The 26,551-nt window shown below is 34.8% G+C and overlaps 2 protein-coding genes across 5 annotated transcripts in view; both read left to right on the top strand.

Annotated features, from left to right (window-relative positions):
• The window catches only part of LOC150104042 (uncharacterized), a 179,917-nt gene extending 175,839 nt beyond the window's left edge, over nucleotides 1-4,078 (top strand). For both annotated transcript variants that reach the window (XM_090396709.1, XM_090396710.1), the window contains one exon: nucleotides 1,289-4,078. In XM_090396709.1, coding sequence (XP_090252835.1) covers nucleotides 1,289-1,465 — 177 coding nt within the window. In that variant the 3' untranslated portion in view covers nucleotides 1,466-4,078. The remainder of the gene's footprint in view (nucleotides 1-1,288) is intronic.
• Nucleotides 4,079-6,156: 2,078 nt separating this feature from the next.
• The window catches only part of LOC150104041 (ecotropic viral integration site 5 ortholog-like), a 340,587-nt gene continuing 320,192 nt past the window's right edge, over nucleotides 6,157-26,551 (top strand). Inside the window, exons 1-2 of one of the 3 annotated variants that reach the window (XM_090396705.1) lie at nucleotides 6,157-6,268; nucleotides 21,384-21,527. The gene's annotated coding sequence lies outside the window, so the exon portion shown is untranslated. Of the gene's footprint in view, nucleotides 6,269-20,517; nucleotides 20,767-21,383; nucleotides 21,528-26,551 lie in introns of those variants that run through there. The other 2 variants (XM_090396704.1, XM_090396706.1) reach the window with 2 other exon arrangements.

The following is a 26,551-nucleotide window of genomic DNA, read 5'->3' as shown; positions in this document are numbered from 1 at the left end:
AAAACAGATTTAAATGAGGAGGAACTGGTACAATTAATAGATGACATCGAACAAAATGGCGGGGAAAGTTCTCCTGAAGATTCTGATTGTGATGAATCCGTTAAGAATTCAGTTTAAAGAAATTAGCAGAAGAATTAGACTTAGCAAGAAAGTGAGGAAGTTATTTTACGGATAATGATCCCTCAATGGAGCGCTCGGAAGATACACGAGACAATTGGATATTTGTTTAGCTCCATATTATGAACTTTATATATATATATATATATATATATATTAGGGTTACCAAGTTATATATATATATATATAAAACACTGCAGCATAGTGGTAAGCAAGGTCTTATTACTGACTTCTTTTTGATAACTAAACTAGTCGAAGTATGCAATGATGCACATATTACTCATTGTACATAATGCATAAATATTTTGCCTAAAACATTTATTTATGCATTACTCGTATGCGCAATGAAGTTTTCGTACAATTTGTAATTTTCATCATTACATTTGCTATCTATGCATTTGTTTCATAGTTTATGTTTTAACTTACAGCGAATTACTGAATTAAATAGAAATATTTTTTGTTGGATATATCACTGTTGTTTATATAATTAAAATAAAAACGATTTCGGAACCTGACCCTACTTTTTCTATGTAATCTGAGTCTCGCATAACGCGATTTATATAACGCGGCATTTCTATGGAACCTAACATCCGCGTTATACGAGGGTTACCTGTACTTAAATATATCTTTATGATATTTCTATTATTCGTTTTATAAAAAAGACTAATATGTGTACAAAAGGATCAGGCTGCACTAAAAACAAAAAAGTCAATAAATAGCATTTGTATTGAGATATATTGATATTTAGACCGGGAGTTTCATACACTCTAAAGTCCAGAGTCTGGACACATATGCCTACCATTCTTTCCACTTTATTTGCTCATCTTTATAACATCTTAATGATAGAGACATTAGACAAAATTTCGATTTAAAAAAAAAAATTGAATTTAGAAATAGTCGAATTTGACTCTGAGACAGTTAATCTAGTGCTGCTTCTCAAAATTTATTAATATTGTAAAGCTATTTCAATTTTTGATTTAAAATGAACCATAGTTAATTGTTATGTCAGAGATTTAAAAGCATTTTCAAATAGATAATTTTTGAATCAACTTTGATTTTTTTTTTTCAAAAATAATATTCATTAATTTTTTATCATGATATTCTATATATCACACTTGAATAACTTCAAATTTAATATTCTCAGTTACTAATAACGCATTTTTGTTTTCAGGTGAACCTTGATTCCAGTACTCGGACGTCCATTATGAATTGCCTGTCCAATCCCGACCGTGGCTCTTTTGACCATGCCCAAAGAAGGATTCAAGGAATGATGGAACAAGATGCCTACCTCCGTTTCTTGCAATCTGAGCTCTATCAAGAGTTACTGCGAGCGACCAACCCAAGATGAACTTTCTGATGACGTCATCATTAAACCTTGCTAGCTGCCGTGCCTGGATGCCCGATCTCAGCTCGTGGAGTCAGCTCATTTTCTGCTGCCTACCTCAGAGATTGTGGCATCCATTTTACAGACTCTTTCCTCTTGTGTTGGACTTAAATGTTCTCTACAATACGGTGATATCAGAGTATGCATAACGGACAATTTCAGACTGTGTTGCTGGTCGACACTACGATGCCTTGAATGTGACTGCTAGAAGCAGCAAGTGAAACTTCGCATTGACTAAGGTGTATAACCCCCGATGCTTTTCGTGGATCTGCAGTAGAAGAAGAAGAAGAAGTGAGACTGGATGGATTCGCCGCACTGCTCTTAAAAAGAGTATTCCAACCTTGTGTGGAACTAACACCAATATCCAAAGCTTGCCAAACCCCATGACTGAATGATAGTTATTTTTGCTGTATACCAGTTTATATAAGTGAACATGTTTCAAATGGAAATGACAAACAGATTGCATCCCGGCTTATATACATTCCATATTTATGTCTCATGCATTGCTGGGAAACAGAAACGAAAGAATTCAAAAAGACATTAATGACTGACTGCTTTTATTTTTCTTTCTCCCCCTTTTTATCTGGAATATTTTAATATTTAATGCGTTTAATAGAAAAGCCACAGACTGACGCTCTGTGTTTAAGACAAATTGAAAATTTTGGATGGATTCAAGGCATAAAATGGCTAAAGATAAAGAATATATGAATGCCTGTATTTATTTTTTAATCTCTGTTATATCAGTGACATGGTATATTGAGTTATATTTTCTTCAAAGTTAAAATAGTCATAGATGGCGATGACAATTGCCGGTTTTCGGTTGCAAATATAAAATCTAACTAATAAAAGAATATTCATATACTTTCCACTGGAATATGACGTTGTATTTAAGAATGATTTATTTATATAGCTTTGAGTTTCAAAAATAAGCGGTTTAAATACTGTGACAACACGCCCCGAAATTAAAGGTAGACGTTAAGGTTATTTAAATCTTATCGGTGATCTCTAACACTAGCCAATGGGGTTTGCTAAATAACGCATATATCAAGAAGACAAAGGTTCTTTTAAATGTACAATATGAAGATTAAGAAAACTCACTGCGCCATAGATCTATCTAAAATAAAGTAAATTCGTGATAAACTTTTGCACTTATGTCGATAAAATAAAGCAATTGGAACGAAATGACAAATCCTTAATTGTGATGCTGAGTGTTACTTATCTCTATAAAAGCTGATATAAAAGCAGTCCACATTTCTGTCATATCGCGCAAATGGCGCAGTCATTTGTCTGATATCGACTTTTGTGAATCCTGATATACATTCGTGAATCCCTGTCATAAGTTGAAATTTTATAATCAAAATCTAATATTTTATACTGATGAATATTGAATACACCAACCAGGAATAATAATAATAAAATAAACAATAATACATTAAAACAAATCTTTTGCTATCAGAAATAAAAATACAAGAAATGTTTACGTTTTAAGAACTGACATCCATGCTAATAAACGAAACGAAACCTTTTGCTAATTTGGGCTATGTTTTTTTTTTTTTTTTTAATTGCATGAAATGCGCCACTAAATCAAGAACGGAAAGCTTCGTATTCAAAGTGTCTTTTGGTGTAAATAAATGAGTTATTTATTAAACAAATAATGCAAATACAATATGCTTACGTGATGAGTCAAGGCTTTCCATAATTATTGACAACATATGGCTATAATAAGCCTTATATTTAAGTAATAAAAATTGCAAGAGCAATATCACATTTCACAAATAAATCAATTAGCCAGTTTATTACTTACGTCTGTGTGTAAAACAACGTTAATATGAGTATGAAATAAATACTCAGAGATGCAATCATGATCCAAGTGCATTTATGTATGTCGAAAATTTTAATTCTATCATAACTTAGCCATTTTTAAAGCATCAAAGCCCTAAGTAATCGACTTGTCGAATTCATAAGAAAAACTAACAAAGTAAGTAAGAACTATGAATATAAATAAAACTATTCTTGTGAATTATTCTTAATTATAGCCTTCTTAATCTAATTCTACTACGCCAATTATACGATTTGCAAACTGACAGAAGTTAATACCTCTTATTACCTTGTATATTCTATCCTCATTCGTATTTATGGAGACGTTCCTGTGTGCGTGTATAATATATTTATTAACGATTGGAATATCTAATAAGCAGTTACAGGAAAGTATATTTTACTTATGAGAAACTAATTTATCTGGCAGGTTTCATTTGTCAGGAATGTGTTATTTATTTGTGGAACATTTCATACCATATATTTTGTGTCCTAGGTGGTTTACTTAGTGATAACCCAATTAAAAAAAAAAAAAGAAGTATTTATCAGCTCTCTCAGTTTAAGGAAAAGTGTTTTCCCTTTAGATTTTAATTTGACATGTAAGCAAAACTACTGTTTATGTTGTCAAATGTGATGACTTTTTTTTCCCTGTTATAACAAGACCTCATTGCTTTAATTAGATATATCTCACAAGATACGTTCTGATGTCACTCATTTGAAATGTACTTCCATTTATTAAAATAAAATCCAACTCTTTTGTTCCTTGTGGTTGATGTGTTTTTATTTTTATTTATTTTTTATGAATTCTAATTCTTATTTATATAAATTAATTATATAATATCGGAAGCCAATATACAAATAGAATGAAGGAGTGTTGTATTAATACAATCGTATCATTACTAAATTATAGTGTATTGATTACATACTCAGTGAAGTCTTTTAATTAAAACTTTTAAATACTGTTTTGTATAAATGGTTTAGTGTTTTGATAAGAGAACTGTAGAAGAGGCATCGTTTTCATAATAGTTAATTTTAGTATATGAATATAATTAATGCACAACTGTTTTTGATGCAAATCGAAACATGCCCATACATATTACATCATGTAACACTTCTCTTCACCCAGAAAAGTGACACAGTAAAATCCTCATTATTTTATAGCCCCGCCTGAATAAAATAAATAAACTCACCAACTCCCTTTATTCCCTAAAAGGAATAGGTGAGGTTGTTTATCCTTAATTAACTTTTGAGGAAGGGTAGGCAATTATTCTCCATTCCTTCATAGATAGCTGTCCCAAGGCTAATAATGATTTTAATAGGAGAGTATGGCAGACAAATGCCGCTGCTGCTGCTCGTGGTTCTTAAACCTAATATTATGTGTTATTGTTTGAAATAGTTTGAGTTTTACAGTCAATTTTCTTGGATTGCGGTATTAAAATATGAGTTTTCGGAAGGGTAAAACCCCATTTGCCTACATCAGAGCTCGATTGCAATAACACATAACCGAATCGAAGCTTACCAAACTTCCTCTAGTCGAGGACTAAAATCAACTTAAAACGGTGTTTCTTTGGGCAGTCTGGTCTCCTATGGATAAAAAACCATTTTCACAGAGCTATACGCTATACAGGCCTTGCTCCTGAATAAACAGAATTATATTATAAATAATAATAATAAGCTAACGTCTGTTATTCCCTTATAGAGAGTACGCGAGGCCTTTAAACTCTATCTAGCTTTTGTAGACTGAGTGGGCAGTTCAATCTCCAGCGGTAGCCAATCAGAGATAGTTAACCCATGTCTATCACTAATTATAGGCAGTCACCGATGAAGAGACCGACAAACAAGTGCTGCCATCCCTTGGTACCTAACTCTAACAGGATATGTTACTGTCTGAAAACGCAAAGTTGACAGTTGAAATTAGCTTGACACCCACTTTCAAAAGTCTGAGATAGCAAAATTCTTATACCCTTGGAAATAAGAACAGCAATCCTAACGGAATGAAAAACCCGAGTTTCCGGGAGAAAAAAAACCGCTTGCCCGTTCCAGAGATCGACTAACAAGTTGAAGCAAGTCTTAGAAAAAGTTCTTCCAATCGGAGACTAGACTCGAACTATAAATCTATCTTCGTGCGGCCTGGCAGGCCTATCTTACTGATATGCAAAGAGCATATATTACAATTATACAGTTTGTTGCAAATATTATACAAACATCGCTTCCGTTTTATTCCCCATAATGCATAGTAGTCACGAACTACATGAAGCAACGAGGTATAAAGACTATGGAAATATACCAAACAACTCTGGTTATTTACATTTCTGGAAAAGTAAGATTAGAAGCAATCAACTGCTGGTTTTCATATTAGCTAAATATTGCAAGCATAAAGCTGTTATATGATTTACTATGGCGAAGAAGTGATGGTTGAAAAGAAACAGTCAAGCAAACTGCTGAAAAAGAAGAGGAGAATTTTATAACGATAATCTTTCTGGAAAAATCTGAGATATATAATACGCTGATACCATGGTTGAAAAGACTTTTGCATTCCTTCCTTCATGTATCAGTAAATTTCTCTGAAGCAGGAATTCAGAAGAGTCCAAAGCTGTCCAGATTTCTATCCAGACGTTATTCCCTGAACTTCGTTACTTTGGTTTACAAGGAAGAACTGTTGCATGTAGTCTGAGCGACACCCTAAACAATGGCGCGCGCTGATTGTCTTGAATTCCTAAAGTAGAATATAGAGCAGGGGTGACCAACGACGCATCCTTTTGGAGCCAAAATAATTCCAGTAAGACTTAGAACAGCCGTAACCTTTGACCGATGTGATGGTACGGGAGTAAGTGAGTGTGCGCATGGCGAGATTATAACGAGCTTGTAAGAACTGCATTGACTAATTACATGCCTAATTTTAAGGAGCTTACTAAGAAAATGGATACAAGGAAGGCCTTTACTAGTAAATAAGTAAGTAAAATTATTGTGTTTCGACTCTAAAATTATTCTAATTGTTCAAAGTAAACTTCATTTAATGTGTTTCGGATTAAACTTTTTTATTGCAGTAATTTTTATTACTTCTGTTTTTTTTTCTCTCTCTCTTCTATTTTTTAGATTTTATTCCTCTTTTTTGTTGTCTCCTTTTTTTGTTTATTTTTTCCTAGTAGATCGTGAAGAGCCGCGTGACTCGTAGACAAGAGCCGCATGCGACTCGCGAGCCACATTGTGGCCACCCCTGATATAGAGTAATGAATTATGGGAAGTAGGATATAGAGTAGAGCCTCAGTAGCTCAGTCGATATAGACGAAACCCTTTGGTCGGAAAAACCTGAGTTTCGATTCCTGTCAGTGACGTGAGGAACTTTATCTGTTCTCTTTCGACGAAAGGTGAGTTAGCCGGTCTCATACGGTGATAGGTGGTTTTTCACCCGGAAACTCGAGTTTTTCGTTCCCCAGAACAGGAAAACCGGCTCCGCGAACACACGCACTACAGACATAGAACATACACCGGGAAGCATAGAGCTAACTACCTTACCCTCGAATTCTGTTTGCGATTGCGAGTCCAAGAATAGTTGGAAAAAAATTTCGACACCGTAAAAGGTAGAAGAGGAGGATTAAGTAAAGTAAGGATATAGAGTAATGAATCATGATACAACTCTTGAAATCAGCTAGGCTAGAGGAACAAGAGTTGGCGGCTTCCAGGAAGCTTAATTACCAGAGTGTATCGTCTCCTATTTGAACACGTTCATTGCCAATCACGCGATATCGCGCGACGCGAGTTCTCACCAAACGGCCGATCACGCGTTATCGCGTGGACGTCGCTAACTAAATAAAAAAATAAAAAAAATTTGGCCACCACACGAAATTCCAATTTTCAGCTTGGCAATGAACGATATCGCGCGATCACGCGATGCGAGTTCTCACCTAACGGCCGATCACGCGTTATCGCGTGGACATCGCTAACTAAATAAAAAAAAATCAAAAAAATTTAGCCATCACACGAAATTCAAATTTTCAGCTTGGCAATGAAAGTGTTAAGTGTGACAGCAGTAGTAGATCTTAGCATAGGGACGCTTCTGGTGTGGAATAGGACTTTTTTCTTCTTTTTTCATAGTTCAGAAAGAATGAACATAGAACTTCATACTGCTATTCTGAACAATTGTTTATTTCCTGCATTGTTATGGTTCCATGGTAACCATTCCAGTTGAATATCAAAATGACAATGAACCATTATCATTTTCCAAGGATTATAGTAACGTAGTGTGAGGACACGTGGAAGCTCAAAAGTAGGTCAACATCTGAATCCTTTTCAGAAGAATTTAAAAAAACTAAGGGCAAGATAAACATATTTAAGTTTGTTGTATAAACAGCAGCCATTTGGATTGGAGGAATTGTCCAAAATACTTTGTCACCTTAATAATATATAAACGAAAGTCTACTCTGATGAAGAGCATCTGTAATTGCAATCAAAGACGTGTGAAGATTTGGGAGACACACAAACATTCGGATAATTTGTGTAATGAAGTGTATATTTAAAATAAATACGTAGTAATAAATACGTAGTTTAAAATAAATGCAAGTAATAGTCGTTTATGCGGACGCAAAGTTGACAGTTGAAATCAGCCTGACACCCACTTCCAACAGAGTCTGAGAGAGCAAAATTTTTATACCCTTGGAAATAAGAACAGCAATCCTAACTAGAGTTTACTCAGCACGCACGCACGCACGCACACGCGCGCGCACACACACACACACACACACACACACACACACACACACACACACACACACACACACACACACACACACACACACACACACACACACACACACACACACACACACACACACACACACACACACACACACACACACACACACACACACACACACATTATTTAGGTACAATTTCTTGTAATGGTATGCAGCAAAGACACAATAGCAAATATCGCATTATCATCTAGGGATAACAGATTATTTTCTAAATGATGAAGTCATAAAGCAAACAACTATTGGAAACAATAGCAGCACGGTACCACCTGGTAAGAACAAGGTGATAACACATCCCATTGCGTCCTGCTGATTAAATAATGTAACTTTTTTTGATTACAGTCTCTGAAATAAATCACAACAAAGATGTCGTTTATGAAATGAACGCGGGCGTTGGAAGTAAAGTCTGATGACTACAGCTACTATTATTAAGTCAATTCAAACTCTAAAATAAATCAATAATTTAATATTAAGAATGCTTACATTGCAGCGGCGAATGCTGGTCTTGAAATACACGCTTGCTCTCGTTATCATTCAGGGAGTGAGAGGTGTGATTGAAGTCAGATTAGCAGAATAATGAATTACTGACCATTTAAAACTATATATTTAGAAATGTATGTACATTTAATCATACAAATGATATTCTATCTTTTTCAATTTAGCTACTTGAATACAAATTCTACCCTACGGTTCTTCTTTGTGAACTGGTCAATAACATTATTATTATTATTCCTGATACCTCCAAGGAGTCCGAAGAGTCATCGCGGGAGGACACCTACAACTGTCAAAACCATTACACCGAATCTCTACTACGAATCAACGCCATCTATCGCCCACCACCACCACCACAACTAGTATTTTTTTGTCTGTAAATTGCGTGTGTTCTGAAGGGCCGATTTGTCTGCATGCGGGATAAAAAACCCGAGTTTCCGGGAGAAAAAACCCTGCTACCTCCGTATGAGATCGGCTAACTTACCCTTGATTGAAATCGTCTAGATAAAGATTCCTCCCGTCGCGACGAGAATCGGACTTAGGCCTATTCCAATCGAAAGGCGCAATGTACCGTCGTTCTTCCAATTGCGCTACAGATCGTCATAAAAAGCAACACGCACACTTGTAAAGGCTGGCTGAAGCTCACTGGCTAGAGCTATGTTGACAGTGTATGGCCTGTGTTTAAGCAACAGAGTGAGACGACGTGAAATGGCTATGCGCGCATGCATGAAATCACAGTGCTGCTGCGAGGACCTGGAAGCTCCTACAACCGAGCAAGCCAAGGTAGTTTTGACTAGACGAGCAAGCATCGGCCTTCGATACACAACGCAAAGCTCAATTATTGCCGCGCAAGCTTAAGACGTCTTCTGTCTACAAAAATAAAAGCCTAAATGGAATGCTTATAAATGCGTGCATTTATTAACGAATAAATATTACTTCTTTCTCAATTAATCAGTTTACGCAGCAACCATAGCAAGCATGGAGAATTCGCCCCTGTTACATTGGTATAACTGTCTCTAAATAAACATTAAAAACAAAATCGCATTATCCGGAGAAGGGATAATCAATATTTTTGTCCGGTAGCAAAAATACTTAGTTACGTCATTGTCTTGATCTTTATTGTTAGAATCAAGATGCCTGAACACTTGGGAACAAATCGAACATCAAAACATAAAAATTAAGAATAGAGTATTCGATTCAGAAGAAGATCAAATGTTGTGAACCAATACTGCATGTCGAGCTTACTGAGTTAAATTTAATTATCCTTTCTCTGGCAAAGGCGATATCAACACGTTCTGCGGTAACAGAATTTTCCCCACTCAAAGCAAATTGGAAGTATAATGTGTGAGGACAGGATTAATCACCATATGCTCGATTTATTTATATTTATTTATCTAGTGACAATTGCTCTGATGTTGTAATTTTTTGAAAAAAAAAAACCCTCAATATTGGTTGAGCGGCTGTTAAGCTAGACCGATAATGAGAGATCTTTATATTCTACTTCGCAAAGTCAAAACAACCAGAGCTAAAATCTATTACAAACATTCTATTCCATGCCTCCAGCCAATCAGCAATGTGTTATGATACTAAGAGTATCAGAATAATTGTTATACTTGAAGTGAGCCCACAGTTCGTTCTCCCGGAAGACAGTGTAATGATCTAACAGTGGGGGGAGGGTCAGTTGTCAACCATAATAATGATTAAAATGGTTAATGTGTCGTTAGTCTTGTCGTGGTTTAGGTTCCAATCAATTCAAAGATGTTCTACGAGATTTAAGTCGAATATGGGAGCAGAATTATGCCAATGTTGGAATCTCGTTTTTCTCAAATGAGGGGCTTAGAAGCCTGTCTTGCTTTACGAGAGAGAGAGAGAGAGAAAGAGAGAATCGCATCATACTGGAGGACCAAACTCCAGAGCACTACTAAAACGTAGGGGTCACAGAGTTGACAAATGTGGCAATATACAGTATGATACAGAATGAGGGTTATCAATACTTTTATCATGAGTGAGATTCCAAACCACGAAAACACTATAGCACTTCTTTCACCGAAGTAAAGGGTTGCAGGAACCCGCAGCAGGTGGAATTTCTCAAAATGAAATTTATCCACTTGACTGTAAGCATTATTTCGTTGTGCATGGTATCTACTGAATGTTTTGCATTTGTTCTTTGGAATTTGTGGGCTGTAACTCTACCATATAATCTAAGACAGGCGGCGCCCTACAAGTGCCTTGGTCCACAGAGAATTTTAATGCTTGGACAGTTCGGAAAACACCAACTCGAATTTTCTATGGGAGTAAGTACCATATCGCGAAACCCTGAAAAGTTGGAGAGAGGCGAGAGAAAGCTCACTCACAAATTTCAACAAAAATTCTCAAAAGACCTTTAAAAGTTTTATTTTTTTATGGGGGGAGGGAAATGTAATTACGTCACTCACTGTCTGAATTATATCTTTTAAGTATTCTTTCTTTTAACAGGCCACTATAGACTCGGAAAGAGTCAAGCGCTTTTCTGTAAAAACTATGAGAATAAATTACTGATATGATATAAGAGCTTTGTTGTTATTTATATGCTGCTGAATAGTTTTGGTTTTTGTATAATTTTGCAGTTTTATGCCTTTCTTCCTCACCCCTTTATAAAATTTAAATATATAAATATCGGTTTCTGAACAACTAATCCAAACGGATATTATGTTTAACTACTGCTTTCCTTCTCACGTAAGAAAAACCTAAACTGCTGCCATCTATTAATTGAAGTAAGAAGTACAAAGAGACGTATCCACCAGAGATACGAAAAACAAAACGCTACCATGTTAAAATTTCAGTAATCTTCAGAAGTGAACAAAGATATCAAAGAAGGAAGGCTGGCACTGTTCCAGACATAGTTTCCAACCGTTTGGAAAATGTAATAGAAATAAAAGTTATTTAACATGAAAAATTATGAACAAACTGCTAAATATTTAGCAGTTTGTGGAGATAGAGAGTGATAAAGTAGATGCCCTCCTCCTGAGTCTTTGGACTTCCTGGAGATGTCAAGTAATAATAATAATAATAATAATAATAATAATAATAATAATAATAATAATAATAATAATAATAATAATATTTTTAAATCTATTTAATTATTTTATTTCATTTTAAATTTTCTTGAAGAAAAATCTCAAATAATTATTAGCGTTTTCTTATCATGCATTTACAAACCCATGTGCTTAGATGTAATTCGATTAGCTTTTGTAGAAAAAATAGAAATCTTTTCCAGCAGAAATATAGAGGTATGGTATTTTTTATCGGTACTAATAAAGATTCTCCATTCTTTTTAATAACTTTCATATGAGAAGTGATTTATCATTTTTAGGAGTATAATTTTTATAATATAACACCGCATTTAGTTATTAAATATTCATTATGACAAAGAAAGGATATTAAAAAGAATGGATTTTTAATATCATTTTATAGATGTAATTTCTCTGTATACGGTTAAGCCAATTTTGATTTCGATGTTTAATAAACAACACCCACTTTTTTATTTATATGATGATTATGGCTTCTCTTATTTTATGCCAATGATATAATATTATTTGTCTTTTTATCCTCCTTCCTTATCAATTTTTGACTTGACCATTTCCTCAGGACTTCCGTCGATAGCAGACTTCCTTCATTTCTCAGACAGAAATGCTAACTTGTAATTATATAACAGGATATGTTCTCTTCTCCACCAACACAACTCCAGACTCTTGTGGATGTAGAGATTATCAGAGATCACATGACATACACGATCGGATCTCCTTCTCATATTTCTAATTTCTCACACTAGGTTTCATCTCGCTCCCTCTCTCCTTTATATACTGTTCACCTCTTAAGTTTATTTTTCGAAACAATAAAATAGCTTTCCTATATGTAGATTTCCTTATCTGCTGCAACGCTTCTGCGTCCATAACGCTAGACGGACCAAAGAAAGACTGATAATATTGGTTCATGAATGATCTCCTCCCAGGAAATAAAAATCACTGACTTTTATTAATAAAATTTGGAAAATCCATTCGAAAATTTAATAAATACCATTTCTCTAGCTTAATGTATTTAATGAAAGAAAGAACAATTAGGAAACAACAGTTAAATTGAAAATGCAAATCTGCATTTTCAATTTAACTGTTGTTAAATCTCAACAAGAGAAATTTTAGTTTATCAAAACGTTTATTGTCATCATTTAGCAGAATTTACTTCAAGCTGATTTCATTGTGCCTGTATACCTCAAAGTATACTTCAAAGAAGCCCATATACCTCAGTCGGTTTCGATTATGCTCTTCAATGGAAAAAAACCAAGGTTCGAATCTCCTCTAGGATGGAAATAACTTTACAAGATTTTTTTTTTCAACTGGACCCGAGTTAGTTGATTTATACTTTGGTGGCAGTGTTTTTCATCTAGAAAATCCTGTTTTTCATTCCGTACTACAGGAAAAAACCTGCCAGAAAAACACACGCAAGTTCCAGTCATTATACGAGTATTTAGGCTTAGGTGCTGGTTTTTACTTATAACAATTTAATGGAATAACTACAGCACAAAGTGAAATATTTAAAGAGCAGGTTTGATCGTTTCAATATTTCGTCTCTGTCACAGAGACATCTTCAGGAAAATAATGCTAAAATTGTAATAACATACACAAAAACAAAAAGACTTGCAAATACTTACAGGTTCTTAACTCTGTAAGTTCTGAGTCCTGATCTCAATATATGCAACATTTTTTTGATAAACTAAAATTTCTCACCAGATCGCTTACTTCGTTTATAACTTTCATAAAAGTCGCTTTCATCACCCAAAAATTGGATGAAAAATTGCATTAAAAAAAAAACATTTTCGTGGGAAAGTATAAGTACATTAGGCCTACCACAGGAGAACTATCTAAATCTTCTGTTTGTTTTAACACGTTAGTCAGGCACAAACCAAAAATCTTCTTAAGGGTTTTTAGTTATTTGTTTGTTTTGTTAACACTACAGCATCATAATATTCAAAAGAAAAATATTGTTAACTTGAATCTTCTTCCTTAATTTATGAACACGTGCATGCGCCACGCTTCATGCGATGTTTTCTAGCTTAATTTGATCCTCAAAATTCACTGAAATGTGTTTGCTAAATATGTTTTAACAAATTCTTTAATGCTTTTTCACCTTTTTTTTTTAAAGTACAGAACTACAGACAGAAACAAAACGTGTCTGAATTAGTTCTTGATGACAGAGTCTGCTTGTGTATGTGATTAATTTAACCGAAAATTAAAGATGCTAAATGAAATAGAGATTTACTAAAATGAAGAGCCAAAAGGCGTCAGTTCGGCGATGCAAGATTTATAAATAAAAGTGGATACTAGATCCAGCATTATTTCAAACCCGAATAAAAATAAGTTGACCAGAGAGCTTACCGGCATTCACGAGTTGCCTTAGCGTGGACTACTTAGAAAACATAAACGCTACCCAAGCGTCAATATATTCGTTTTCTCTGAGGAGAATCAACCAGTTCGAAATAGCTGTCAGGCCAGTGACACCTCATCAAAATGGACTAATAGAAAGCGAATATATAGACTCTTGGACGGCGCCTATGTTTTCAAAGTAGTCTGCGCTAGGGCAACTTGTCAATGCCGGTTCCCGTAATCTCTCTGGTCAACTTATTTTTACGAAACTTTCATAGTTTCTAAATTCAGCTTTGAAATAATGCTGTATCAAATATCCACTTTACTTATATGAAATAAAGCTGGTCTGCATATTCCCCTAAAAATAATACTCAGGCTGATCCTCTCCTGGGTATGAGAATATGATGCGCAAGACCGTCGCCAGGTTAGATCGCGCCCTGAGGCAAACAATTAAATATCGCTCCTGAGACAAAAATATAAGAAAATCTTCAATTGCTATTTTGTTTTTATTACAAAAGAAACATTAATGCAAAACAATTACATAATATTAATTAAATGTTTGCTCTACTGGATATCGCACAATAAAACTTTATAAGCTTTAAGTTTTTGAAAAACACTGATCTAATAAGTGTGTTCTAAAATGTTTAGCTTTAGTATGTATGACTATATTTTTTATTATTAAAATGTAATAAGCACATAAACTAAACTAAACGCCGTATATTTGTAAAATATCTTGTTGCCGTAATATGGCGCCTACCGCAATATGGATGAACGAGTGCCCTTATGAAGCTGCGTCGTGAGGCAGACTGCCTCTATGCTACACCCTGTCGACGGTACAGATGATGCGTACTTCCATGATACGTTTTGCAGTTAATATGCACCTGTAGAATCTATACGTGAAGCAAAAATTGCTCTCATATTGGTGTTCTGAGTTCATAAGTACTCACGTAGTACTAATCACAACTATATAAAACTATTCAGAAATTGCGGATTCTCTTTGAAATAAATCTTTCTCTATCTCTGCAAATAATACAACTTAACATTTATCCCTACATAACAAACATTTTCATCTTTGATTCCGCGTAGTATTTTAATCATTTTAATTCTAAAGCACAGTCTTCGTTTAATGGGCTATGGAAAAAAAAATAATAATCAAAGAATAACACACACAGATAACAAAAAAAAAAAAAAAGACTGTCATTGAAAGTAAAAGTTATAAAAATGATTGAAACATGCAATATAAATTTAAAGCACCATCTTTCTAGAATATTATTATTTTAAGGCTTCCACTGAATCTCTAAAATTATTGGTATTGGTGTGTGTGTGTGTGTACCTGAACAGGTACACACACACACACACACACACACACACACACACACACACACACACACACACACACACACACACACACACACACACACACACACACACACACACACACACACACACACACACACACACATCAATAACTATCATACCTCACCTTCTCTCAAAAGTGACTCATTCATTCTTTCTCCAGCAACGCATTCTCCCCACCCACTGTTTCTTGTATAAGGAATGCACTTCTCGCTCCCTTGCTTATACAGTTTTTAGGGTTGGCCTTTTGTTCTCTTATCATCAACCTTCCCTGTTCAATAGCAAATTTACACTTATCTGACAAACTTCTCTCTCCAACTTATGTCTCAATCATAGTTTTGCAAACCACATCCTGTCGATCTATCTTTATATGTAGTATTAATTAATGCAATCTTAAATTAATGTCTCTGAATTTTCTCATGTCTCCGTACCTTCTAGATTTTCTTCAGGTGACCAGAGTTGTCTTCACTGTATTCCCGAATTAAATGCTTTGAACAAAGATGAAATTTTTCTTCTCCGCACAGAAATCCTTTGAGCGAATTTCAAAGTGTTGCAATATGTCCATTAAACTTTAGCCTTTTATCAAACACTTCCCAAGGATCCTCATCTATTTTCTGGAGTACAGTTGCATTCAAAGGGCGCTGTCATTACCGACTAAGCTATGGAAACTGGCTGATAGATTTCAATGAGTTATATATGGAGGACCATCGTCTCAAAACGAGAAGTGAGGAAAGTGGAGTACCACTGGGACCATTTTCGTTAATTTATATGTTGAGTGTACGGACCAAGGTTTAAAATATGATATTCAGCTGTTTGCATTTTTGAAATTTGAGAAAGTTAGCAGCAGGTAACCCTGGTGCTCTGTGTCACTTCAGGACTATTATTACAAACTAGCGAAGCACTTTTATAATTTTTTTAAACTAAAGATGAGTTAGCCAGTCTCATACTGCCTTATGAGTTTTTTTTTTTTTTTTTTTTTTTTTGTAATCTCGTTTTTTCATACTTTACAACTTACAACAATCAAACCAGCCAAACGAACATGCATGATTGACAAACAAAATACTCCAGCCTCATTGCTTTAGACGTAATTTTTAAGAAAAATTCTTACCCACTTCACGGGTTCATTCTAATAATTTTTCCGACTACGGCGGCCAGTAGTGGGAAAAATGGCTGCTTCCGTGAGAGCATGGATGTATCATTTACGAGCACCAAGTTAAATTACTTCCCCTATCATGTACTGCATTAGATGACAGACCACCAACCATCAGCAACGCCCAACTTTCATATTCATACTATTGCTGTCTGGACTTTGACAAGAACAAACACTTTAGTTATTAACACTTCGCGACTCTTCAAATTGCTGCAACAACACGAAAGTACTGGTATAATAGTTCCAAACTGCTGACAGGCTCTTGAAATCTTCAATTTAACACTAAAAAGTTCCAAAGGCAAACACTACTTATATGTGTATAAAATAACGATCAATATTCTTCTTCTGAACAGTATTATTCTACTTAAATAGATCTTGATGCCAAGATGAATCCTTTTATATCTTGTTCTTCACATTTGACAGAATTCTCTCATGGAATCATCTGTTCAGTTACGTAATTTCATCATGCCTGTATCTATCTTTCACCCATTTTACTTCTAAAGGCAACTTTCAGATCCATAAGATTAAAACAAATTCGAAACACAGTATTCTGTAACTTGAAGTTTATATATATTTATATACTGTATATATAAAGAAAACTATATTATAATAATATAATAATTATATTATTATAATATAGTTATATAAAAATAATATAATAATTTTCTTTATATATATATATATATATACAGTATATATATATATACATTTCTCATATTATATATAATTTCTCTGTTATTTAGTATAAATTTATTCATCCGATATCCAACCATACTAGCTTATTTTTCTATTTAATTTTTCCAGCTTCACCAAAAATTGTGGTTAAAAAGCCGAACTATTTTATTTGTTCTATAGTTCGTGTTTCTACCCATATTCATAGTTTTCGTTATTTTTATTTCAAACCACATTTGTTATAGCAGTTATTCAATGTACTAAACAAATTCGAAGACTTATAGGAATTTATTTCAACCATCTAATGCATTTTATTCTCCAAAGGATAATACGTTTATACCTAAGTTGCTTTTTTTAAGATTAGTAGGCAGCCAGGCTTCACTCACTTGTCTCCGCTAGTTGAGTTCATGGCTAGCAATGATTTTGAAAATTTTAGGGAGCGAGTATGGCAGACAACCGCCATCATCTCGTGCACCTAGAAACTAACTGGCATTTTCTGAAATAGCAGTAGTTTTAATATAATTTTTTTTGAGTCTGGATGAACACTCATGTTTCCGAAGGAAAACTCTACTTTCTTTCAAAAATATCTACTAACATGGGAAGCGGAGGGGAGAAAAAGTTCCTGTAAGAAGAATCGAACATATAAAGATCTTTCGTAGTCTATGGAAATATAAATGTTGATACACGTTTATATTTATATGTCACTATATAAATATGTCATACTATGTATAAAATAAAGAATCGCGTTTAAGAATTCTTCTTTACTTCTGGTACCGATTTTATTGGATTATAGTCACAAATAAGTTGCATTTTACATTTTGAAATCAGTCTACATTACTGTCCTTAAAACTGCCATTCAAAAATCTTGTTTAGGATTAATATACTATAGCTACCCCCCCCCTTCCCGATCGCTGCTCATGATTATTATTCAAAAGAATATAATCTATTTTAGTCTTCTTCATCACAATAACGTTTAGTTATGTGGGCATGCATTTGTTTAATTCCTCTGCTAGCTTCACCTCTTTTCCCATTGACGCGTTTCATGTTAATTGTATCTATCTTCAATTCTGGTGAGTCTCCTCCAGTACCTGACTTTTCACAGGTTTACTGAAGAAAAGGTGGGGGGGGGGGGTGGAATAATAAAGTTACTAAAGTTATGTATTATCGTCATATTATATATAATGTAGTTTAAGCAATTATAATTAGGCCAGCTAATTATATTAGATTATACTGCCGACCAATCTTCGTTCTTTCACTATCTGGTAGACAGATAGTAAACTATAATGGGAAGTTAGTTTTTATCTTAATTACATTGTACACTGCACTTTTAGCTATTTTAAGAACGGTAGTGCAAGCTATAAAATTTGAAGATCCCAGGAGAACTTTACACGCCTTAAATTGGTTTATGCATGTAAATAACAAAAACTAAACATTTTTTAAAATGATAATATAAATTCGAATTTTAATGAAATGCTATTAGTGAAAAATGGAAGGATTCTGCATGACCACTTAGTAACTTTCAATAACGCTAATTCTACCAAAGCAAAAGGTAAAGATTTGATCTTAATTGCCGACTAGGGAGAGCTTTTTAGGCATTGTTTTCAACGGATTACAGAGTTAGTTTTTGATGGAAAGAGTAGGACATTTTTTAAACGAAACTCGGCGTTTTAATCGAAAAATTAATTCAGAAAAATCGACTGTACAACAAGCACGAATACACAGTACCGTCGACAGGGTGGAGCAAAGAGGCAGCCTGCCTCACGGCGCTGCTTAATAAGGACGCTCGCAGCCATATTGCGGTAGGTGCCGTCGCTACCAGGAACTGTTAGCGTAGCAAGTGCGGAAAGAAGTTTTTCCAAGCTTAAACTGATTAAAAATTATTTGCGAACAGCAATGACCCAAGAAAGATTGGTTGGTCTAGCAACTATATCTATATAGAGGCGAACATGGCTTATAATTTAAATTTAGAAGAGCTTATAAACAGTTTTATTGTGCGATATCCACCGTCGTAGAAACAAAAATTAATTAACATTATTATGTAATCGTTTCGCATTAATGTTTCTCTTGTAAAAAAAAAATAGCAATTGTAGCTTTTCTTATCTTTTTTTTGTCTTATAATCCATCAGGGGCGATATTTAATTGTTTGCCCCAGGGCGCGATCTAATCTGGCGACGGCTCTGTGAATACAGATAATTAAATGCTACTCAAAAACTAGGAATATGCATTTTTCTAGCACCACATAGTATTCTACAGTTGAATGCAGACGATTGGTCATGACTGCATTCGACTTCAGGCATGAAGAATGGTGGAGATGGGCTGTTTACTGATTTTCAAAAGGTGAAGGCTGAACAAGTGCCGCTCCCTTTGAGAAATGAAAACGAAGAGGATTTACTTTGTTTTAGAAATCTAAAAAATCAAAGACGATTACATGAATAAAAATCTTTAAAAAACTAATTGTAATACCTAATATCTATACAATACAATTAATAATTGTAATACTAATTGTATTAACTAAATTGGAAGAACGACGGTACATTGCGCCCTTCGATTGGAATAGGCCTAAGTTCGATTCTCATAGCGACGGGAGGAATCTTTATCTGGATGATTTCAAGCGAAGGTGAGTTAGCCGATCTCATACGGGGGTAGCAGGGTTTTTTCTCCCGGAAACTCGGGTTTTTCATCTCGCATACAGACAAATCGGCCCTTCAGAACACACGCAATTTACAGACAAAAAATACTAGTTGTGGTGGTGGGGTAAGTGGGCAGTAGATGGCGTTGATGGATGATTCGTAGTAGAGGTTCGGTGTAGTGGTTGAGACAGTTGTCCTCCCGCGATGAGTCTTCGGACTCCTTGGGGGTATCAGGAATAATAATAATAAACGAATGATTCTAAAATCTCTCTTGAAGGTTGAATGAACTATATAATAACGTGCAACTGTTCATGACAAATTTTTGTAAAGAATAAAATGTTCACTTCTAACAACCGTAAGTGTCTCTGCTAACAATCATTTCCATGTAGTTCGCATTACTTGCTGAATTATGTTATAAATGACAATTATTTTCTGAATGCTCAAGTATAGCTTACCGCTCAGGATTATGTTATTAGTGCTAAAAGAGGTCCGACTACTCTGGAGAATTAAAAAGTTGTTAGAGTAGTTATTTATTATTTAATATACATGGTAAACTAATTTTAGTCAATTCTCGATTATTCATGTACTAATTAATTAATTAGTTTACATGAACCGTATTTTCATGAAGGTAAAGTACACTGTTTGGATTACGTCAGTTACGAGAGGGCGCGAAAATCGTATCTGCATGCTTATCTATTAGGTAAACAGGTGGTTGTCAAATTTAAAAGCATGATGATAGTACGGTTTCATGTAATTCTTTGAAAATCTCTTGTAATTATTTAATTATATTTTTTAAAGAATTTCAGAACTGGTTTTTGCACTCTATATGTGTTTTGATTCCAATCATACGCGACTTCGATAGCGAAGACTCTTCTGCTTACGTCGTAATTTTTTTTTTTTTTTTAAAGTAATTTTCTGAGAAATATATTATTTGTTCGAGTGTTTTTTTTTTTTTCCCCTAATGAATCGAGGGAGACAATCACTCCTAGTTTCTCTGAAGGTATGGTTTCAATTATATATTGTTATTAAATTAATTTAGGAATTTCTTGCAGGAATAATTGAACAAATTAGTGAAAAGGCCCCTTGGAGGATTGATGACACCCATCCTTTTTCCTTTCGGAGTCTTATATAAACGCCAGATTTTATTTATTTATTATAATCGTTTAATATTTTTATTATGATTTTTTTTTCTCGGTGTGAGGCCTTGTGCGAAATTTTTATTTCTCAGTGGGGCGCCTCCCCCCCCCCTTTCCTGCAATACACGAAAATGATATATTGGCAGACCATTCGTGTAACTGTCGTCTACTGTTGTGATTGGTATTGACTATGTAATTATTATAGGCAATACCAATCTTTCATGGAACCATAAAACTACATTCAGTGTCTGAATTTGTATATATCGTGCTAGAAGATTAATTTCAATATAAGCTCATTTTCAAGCACTGTATAATTTAAAAAAAAAAAGAAGAGAGAAATCAAACATTATAATAAATGTAGTCGGAAAACCTACTATCTCGAACATTTAGGTAATAGTATATTTTTTATCTATATTTACATGGAATATGCGAATAAAAATAAGTTTTCTTTTCTTTATTTCCCCCCCCCCCCCCCACTTAGAACTCTTCTCTTCTGTGGAAAACATGGCACAAAAGATTAATAGTGTAGGTTCAGTAAGAAAGTACTTCCTTTGGCAGTCAAAGAGGCAAGGATTGAACAAACCTAATTCTAAAAGGTGACAAGTGCAACATAAATGTAATGAAGGTAAAAGAATTTTGAAAATGTTATAGAATTCTGAAGCAATAAGTAGCAGCTAAAGTCAATGGAAATTTAGTTAATTGATTAAATGCTATACTTTGCTCTTTCCTCCCCTTCCTTTTAAGATATGTTGCATATCATTTAAATGAATATATGTAGCATACAGGCATTAGTTTTATTTTATTTATAAATTCATCCTGAATTATATAAAGAATAATTGATTTCTGCTTAATTACTCTTATTAAAAACAAAATTTTAACTATTGGAAAATGAATGTATTGTGGTGAAAGTTGACATTTGACTTCTAATTAATACATAATAATAATAACAATGCTTAATAATATAATGTAATACATAACATTACTACATCACAAATGGATCATTATAATGATTCATTTGTCATGGTGTCAGCTTGATACCATGATAAATTATGATGCAAGAGTGTCAGTTGTCTGTGAAGCTGATTTGTAAATAGGAACTGCTTGTGCTGGATCAGTAGGATGTGTAAGGGGAGAGCTTCTGCTGGATCAGTAGTGTTAGTTCTCTACTCTATAAACAGTTTCATGGAGTGGAGAAATAGAATGCTTAGATTAATAGAAAATAATTATAACTTTACTTAATGAGTATCACATAAACTTGCAAGAAGTGGGTTACTTTTTTATTGGTTTACTCATACTGCTGTGTTATAGCAGTACAATTAACTCTGGACAATGTCCTTATCAATTGAAGCATTACTCAAAACACCACAGCCAGATTTTCATTTATCATATCTAGGTGTTTATTACATTTCAGTCTTGAGGTGTGTGTATGTGTTCAGTTATAAGACTTTTTTTATGCTCCTATAATGGCAATCACTAATCTGCTTGATTGTATATTCACTTAGCATGTAAAAGAGAATATAACTATTTTAGGGTTATTATAAATAAATTAAACCTGTTACTTCATCATAGAACTATTCATGCTCCCATCCCAGAATGTAGGTTATGAATGTTAATCAGTTATTGCTAAGGTAATATGGAGTTTCTTGTGCTAAACCAAGTATAGAATTAAAGCATTAATTTGTTAAGAAAAGTAATGTAGAGAAGTATATCTCAGAATCCTGGTTGTAATGACTATTATTCTTTGCAGCATGTAAAAAAAATGGATTGCTTATTTCATAACAAACTAGAAGATGTGGTCACTGGAATTGAATGTGATGGGTACAGTATTTTCAGGGAGGATAGAGAAGATAGAACAGGGGGAGGAGTACTGTTGATGATAGCTGATGTGTTGCAGCCAAAGAAAGTAGTATATCATGATGATAGACATGTGAATAAGAGTTCATTTGAGGCAGTCTGGTGCGAAATAGCGACCAACGCAACCAAATATACAGTTGGATGCTGCTATAGGCCAGGGAGTACGGGGGGAGATATTGAATTCATGCATCAGCAACTTAGTGCAATGAGTGAAGGCTTGGTGATTATTATGGGGGATTTTAATTACGGTGATATCAATTGGAAGGAGGAAATATCACGTAGCAAAAAGGAAATGGAATTCATACATCTTCTACGAGATAATTACTTGAAACAGCACGTAACTGAAGGGACACGTGGTGTGAGAGTGTTGGACCTGGTTATTGGTTCAGAGGTTATATGCATAAGTAAGGTGTCCTCGTTACCTCCAGTTGGTGAAAGCGATCATGTGGTATTGACTTGGGAGGTTGCAAAATCTGTGGATTTTTCTATTAAGAAGGGGTATGTACGGAACTACAGGTTAGGCAATTATAACAAGCTTCGGAGTGAGCTTGCAGCCATCCCATGGCAGAACATATTGCAAAGGAAAGATGTTAGCAGTGCTTGGGATAAAATCAGCGGGTACCTGAGGAAAGCAATATCAGATTGTGTCCCCATGGTTAGGAGGTCAAACAAGGCAGGCATTAGATGGATGAGCAGTAGTATCAAGCTTGAACTGCAAAAAAAGAAAATGTTATGGAGAATTTACAAGGAGAAAGGCGATCAGGACACCCATGAGCAGTACAAGGCTCAAGCTAGGAAAGTTACCAGCATAGTAAGAAAAGCTAAATCAGATTATGAGAAGACCTTAGCCAAAGAGATCAAGGGTAATCCCAAAGAGTTCTTCCGCTATGTGGCAAGTAAGAGGAAGAATGACTTCGGAAGGATAACCTTAGTGGGTGCCGATGGTATTGAGGTGACAAAATCAGATGTAATAGTCGAGTTACTGAGTGATCACTTTTCAAAAGTCTATCACCCAAGTGAGGATATCTCTATACCTACAGCAATACCTAATGTGAGAATTGAAGCTAAAGAATCAGAGGTATTAAATATATTGCAAAACTTAAATGCAAACACTGCGGTAGGCTTAGATGGAATATCAGCTCGGGTGTTGCGTGAATGTGCAAATGAATTGTCAACCCCTCTCACCTGGATATTTAACTTAAGTTTGAACTCTGGTATGGTCCCTAGGGAGTGGAAGTTAGGCAAAGTGGTTCCTTTGCATAAGGGTGGCTCTAAAACTGCGGTATTGAATTACAGACCAATCACCATCTCAGGAGTAGTGGTAAAAGTATTGGAAAAGTTGGTTAAAGACAAAATTCAAGAATGGGTGGATCAGGATATGATACTCTATAGAGGCCAACATGGTTTTGTTAAAGGTAGATCCTGCCTTAGCAATCTATTAACTATTCATAATAGAATAACATCTGAGTTGGACAAAGGAACTGGCTACACAGTGGTACTTCTGGATTTTGCTAAGGCTTTTGACAGGATACCCCATAGAACACTGTTACGCAAATTGGAGCAGATGGGAATGGATATTAAATTGGTGATATGGATAGGAGAATGGCTCAGGGAGAGATACCATAAGGTGGTGTATGGAGGAGCCGAGTCCAGAATGAGGCAGGTGACCAGTGGTGTGCCTCAGGGCTCTGTGCTTGGGCCAATGTTGTTTAATTTGTATATAAATGATATAGGAAACGGCTTAAAGGGAGATATTCAGTTGTTTGCTGATGATGCAAAGTTGTGTAGTGCAATAAAAAATCAAGCTGATGTTGAAAGTTTGCAGGAGGATTTAAATAAGCTGGTAAAATGGGCAAAAGAAAATGGATGTCAGTTCAATGTGGAAAAGTGTAAAGTCATGCATTTTGGGATTAAAAGATTACCAGCTGTGTACTACATCGATGGAAAGGTACTCCAAGAGATTGATGAGGCTAGGGACTTAGGGGTATTGGTAGATAGGGAGATGAAGTTCAGAGGACACATTGCTAAGGTGTCCAAGATTGCACATAGGATTACTTGGTTGTTGAGGAACACACTGACATCCAGAGATAAAGAGGTTATTATTCCCCTTTATAAAGCATTGATACTTCCACATTTGGATTACTGTGCTCAGGTCTGGTCACCTGGATTCCTTGGAGATGAGGAGGCTGTGGAGAGGGTTCAGAGAAGAGTGACCAAGTTGGTGAGTGAAATAAAAAATGCTCCCTACATTGATAGATTGAGAGCTTGTGGATTGCAGAGATTGGTTGATAGGCGAAGAAGAGGGGATATGATAGAAACATTCAAATTACTAAAAGGTTTTTATAGGATTGATGCAGGGGAAATGTTTCAGCTGTGTGAAAGTGATGGAAGAACAAGAGGTCATCTCTGGAAATTAAAGAAGAGTGTGGTTAACAAAGGTGTCAGAACAAGGTTTTTTGCCTGGAGGGTGGTGAATGAGTGGAATTCATTGCCTGACTTAGTTGTGAGCTCTTCGTCTGTAAATGAATTCAAGAAGAGATATGACAGATATTGTTTTGCTAGTTTGGGTCTCCCGCGATGAGTCTACTGACTCCATGGAGATACCCGTAATAATAATAATAATAATAATAATAATTTTTTTTATACTTTGTTTTTTTTTTAATATAATTGAGTGTATTAAATTGTGCAAGGATCCCATACATTCCTTTTATACATACATATAAAAATCATGGAAACATAGAAATGAATGTATAATCAAATTTGATAATGCAAAATATTCATAAAAACAATGAATATCCTTTCTTTCATAGTTACATGGTGATCAGCATTCATTATAATAAAATTATACAGACAACTATTGTGTTAGAGCAATGACTTCAATTTAATATAAACAGGATTAATTACCTGATGTTTCAACCTTCACATCAAGGTCATCATCAGAAGTACAAACACACAAAGAAACAAGCTATATTACAATATGCATAGCATGCTAAAGTAACACTAAGTTGGTCAACTGTTAATGCTACTGGCTTGTCTTCTGGTGAGGGGAAAAAAAAAAAAAAAAAACTACTGCATCCAAATTAGAGTTTTCTTATCTGTTTGACTAGAGATTTAACAAATGAAACAACAGGAGTATTGATGGTGACTAGTATATGAAATAGCTAAAATCATTGTTTAAAGTCCTTAAGTTTTCTGGAAAACTTGAAACAGAAGTTAGGTGGGCTGAATGTGTGCCATCCATATTCTTGGGATTTTTAAGCCACCATTATTGTTTAGATTAGAACGGTTGAATTTCACAGGCTTTTTTAAATTTTCATTCATACCAAGTTTTATTACACTATAAGAAAAGGTTCCTCTCTGATTAGTTTGGTGTAAGTATTCAGAGCATGATCAGAGAGACAAGTTCACCAAAATTGTTAAATTTGATGCGTTGTATTCTTTATTCTATATTGGAATAGGGAGTGTCCTGGTTTAGCAATATAAGATAAGTTATATGTACACTGGATATGATATACTGCAGTGTTTCTCCAACTTTTCTTATGACGGAACACTTCACAAATCCTGAATTTTTAACAGAGCACCTTGGTTAGAGTCGAGTATCATTGGTCTCATATTCAATGTAAAGCTAAGCGCATACTATCGCCGAAGCTGGCTGTATTGCATCGCAAAAATGCGACAGCGCACACTACAGGCATGCCAGGCTGCAGCGCATCGCATTGACCTTGCTTATGACTGCACACTTCCTCCTTACTTCACTCGGAGGTGTCGACAGCCACGTGCGGTTGAGTCAAGGCC

The sequence above is a fragment of the Typopeltis vanoorti genome, chromosome 8, assembly GCF_054136105.1.
Source record: "Typopeltis vanoorti isolate ZY-2024b chromosome 8, IOZ_Tvanoo_1.0, whole genome shotgun sequence".
Taxonomy (NCBI): domain Eukaryota; kingdom Metazoa; phylum Arthropoda; class Arachnida; order Uropygi; family Thelyphonidae; genus Typopeltis; species Typopeltis vanoorti.
The sequence above is the reverse complement of the archived record's forward strand: the minus strand, read 5'-3'. Positions and strand labels throughout refer to the sequence as shown.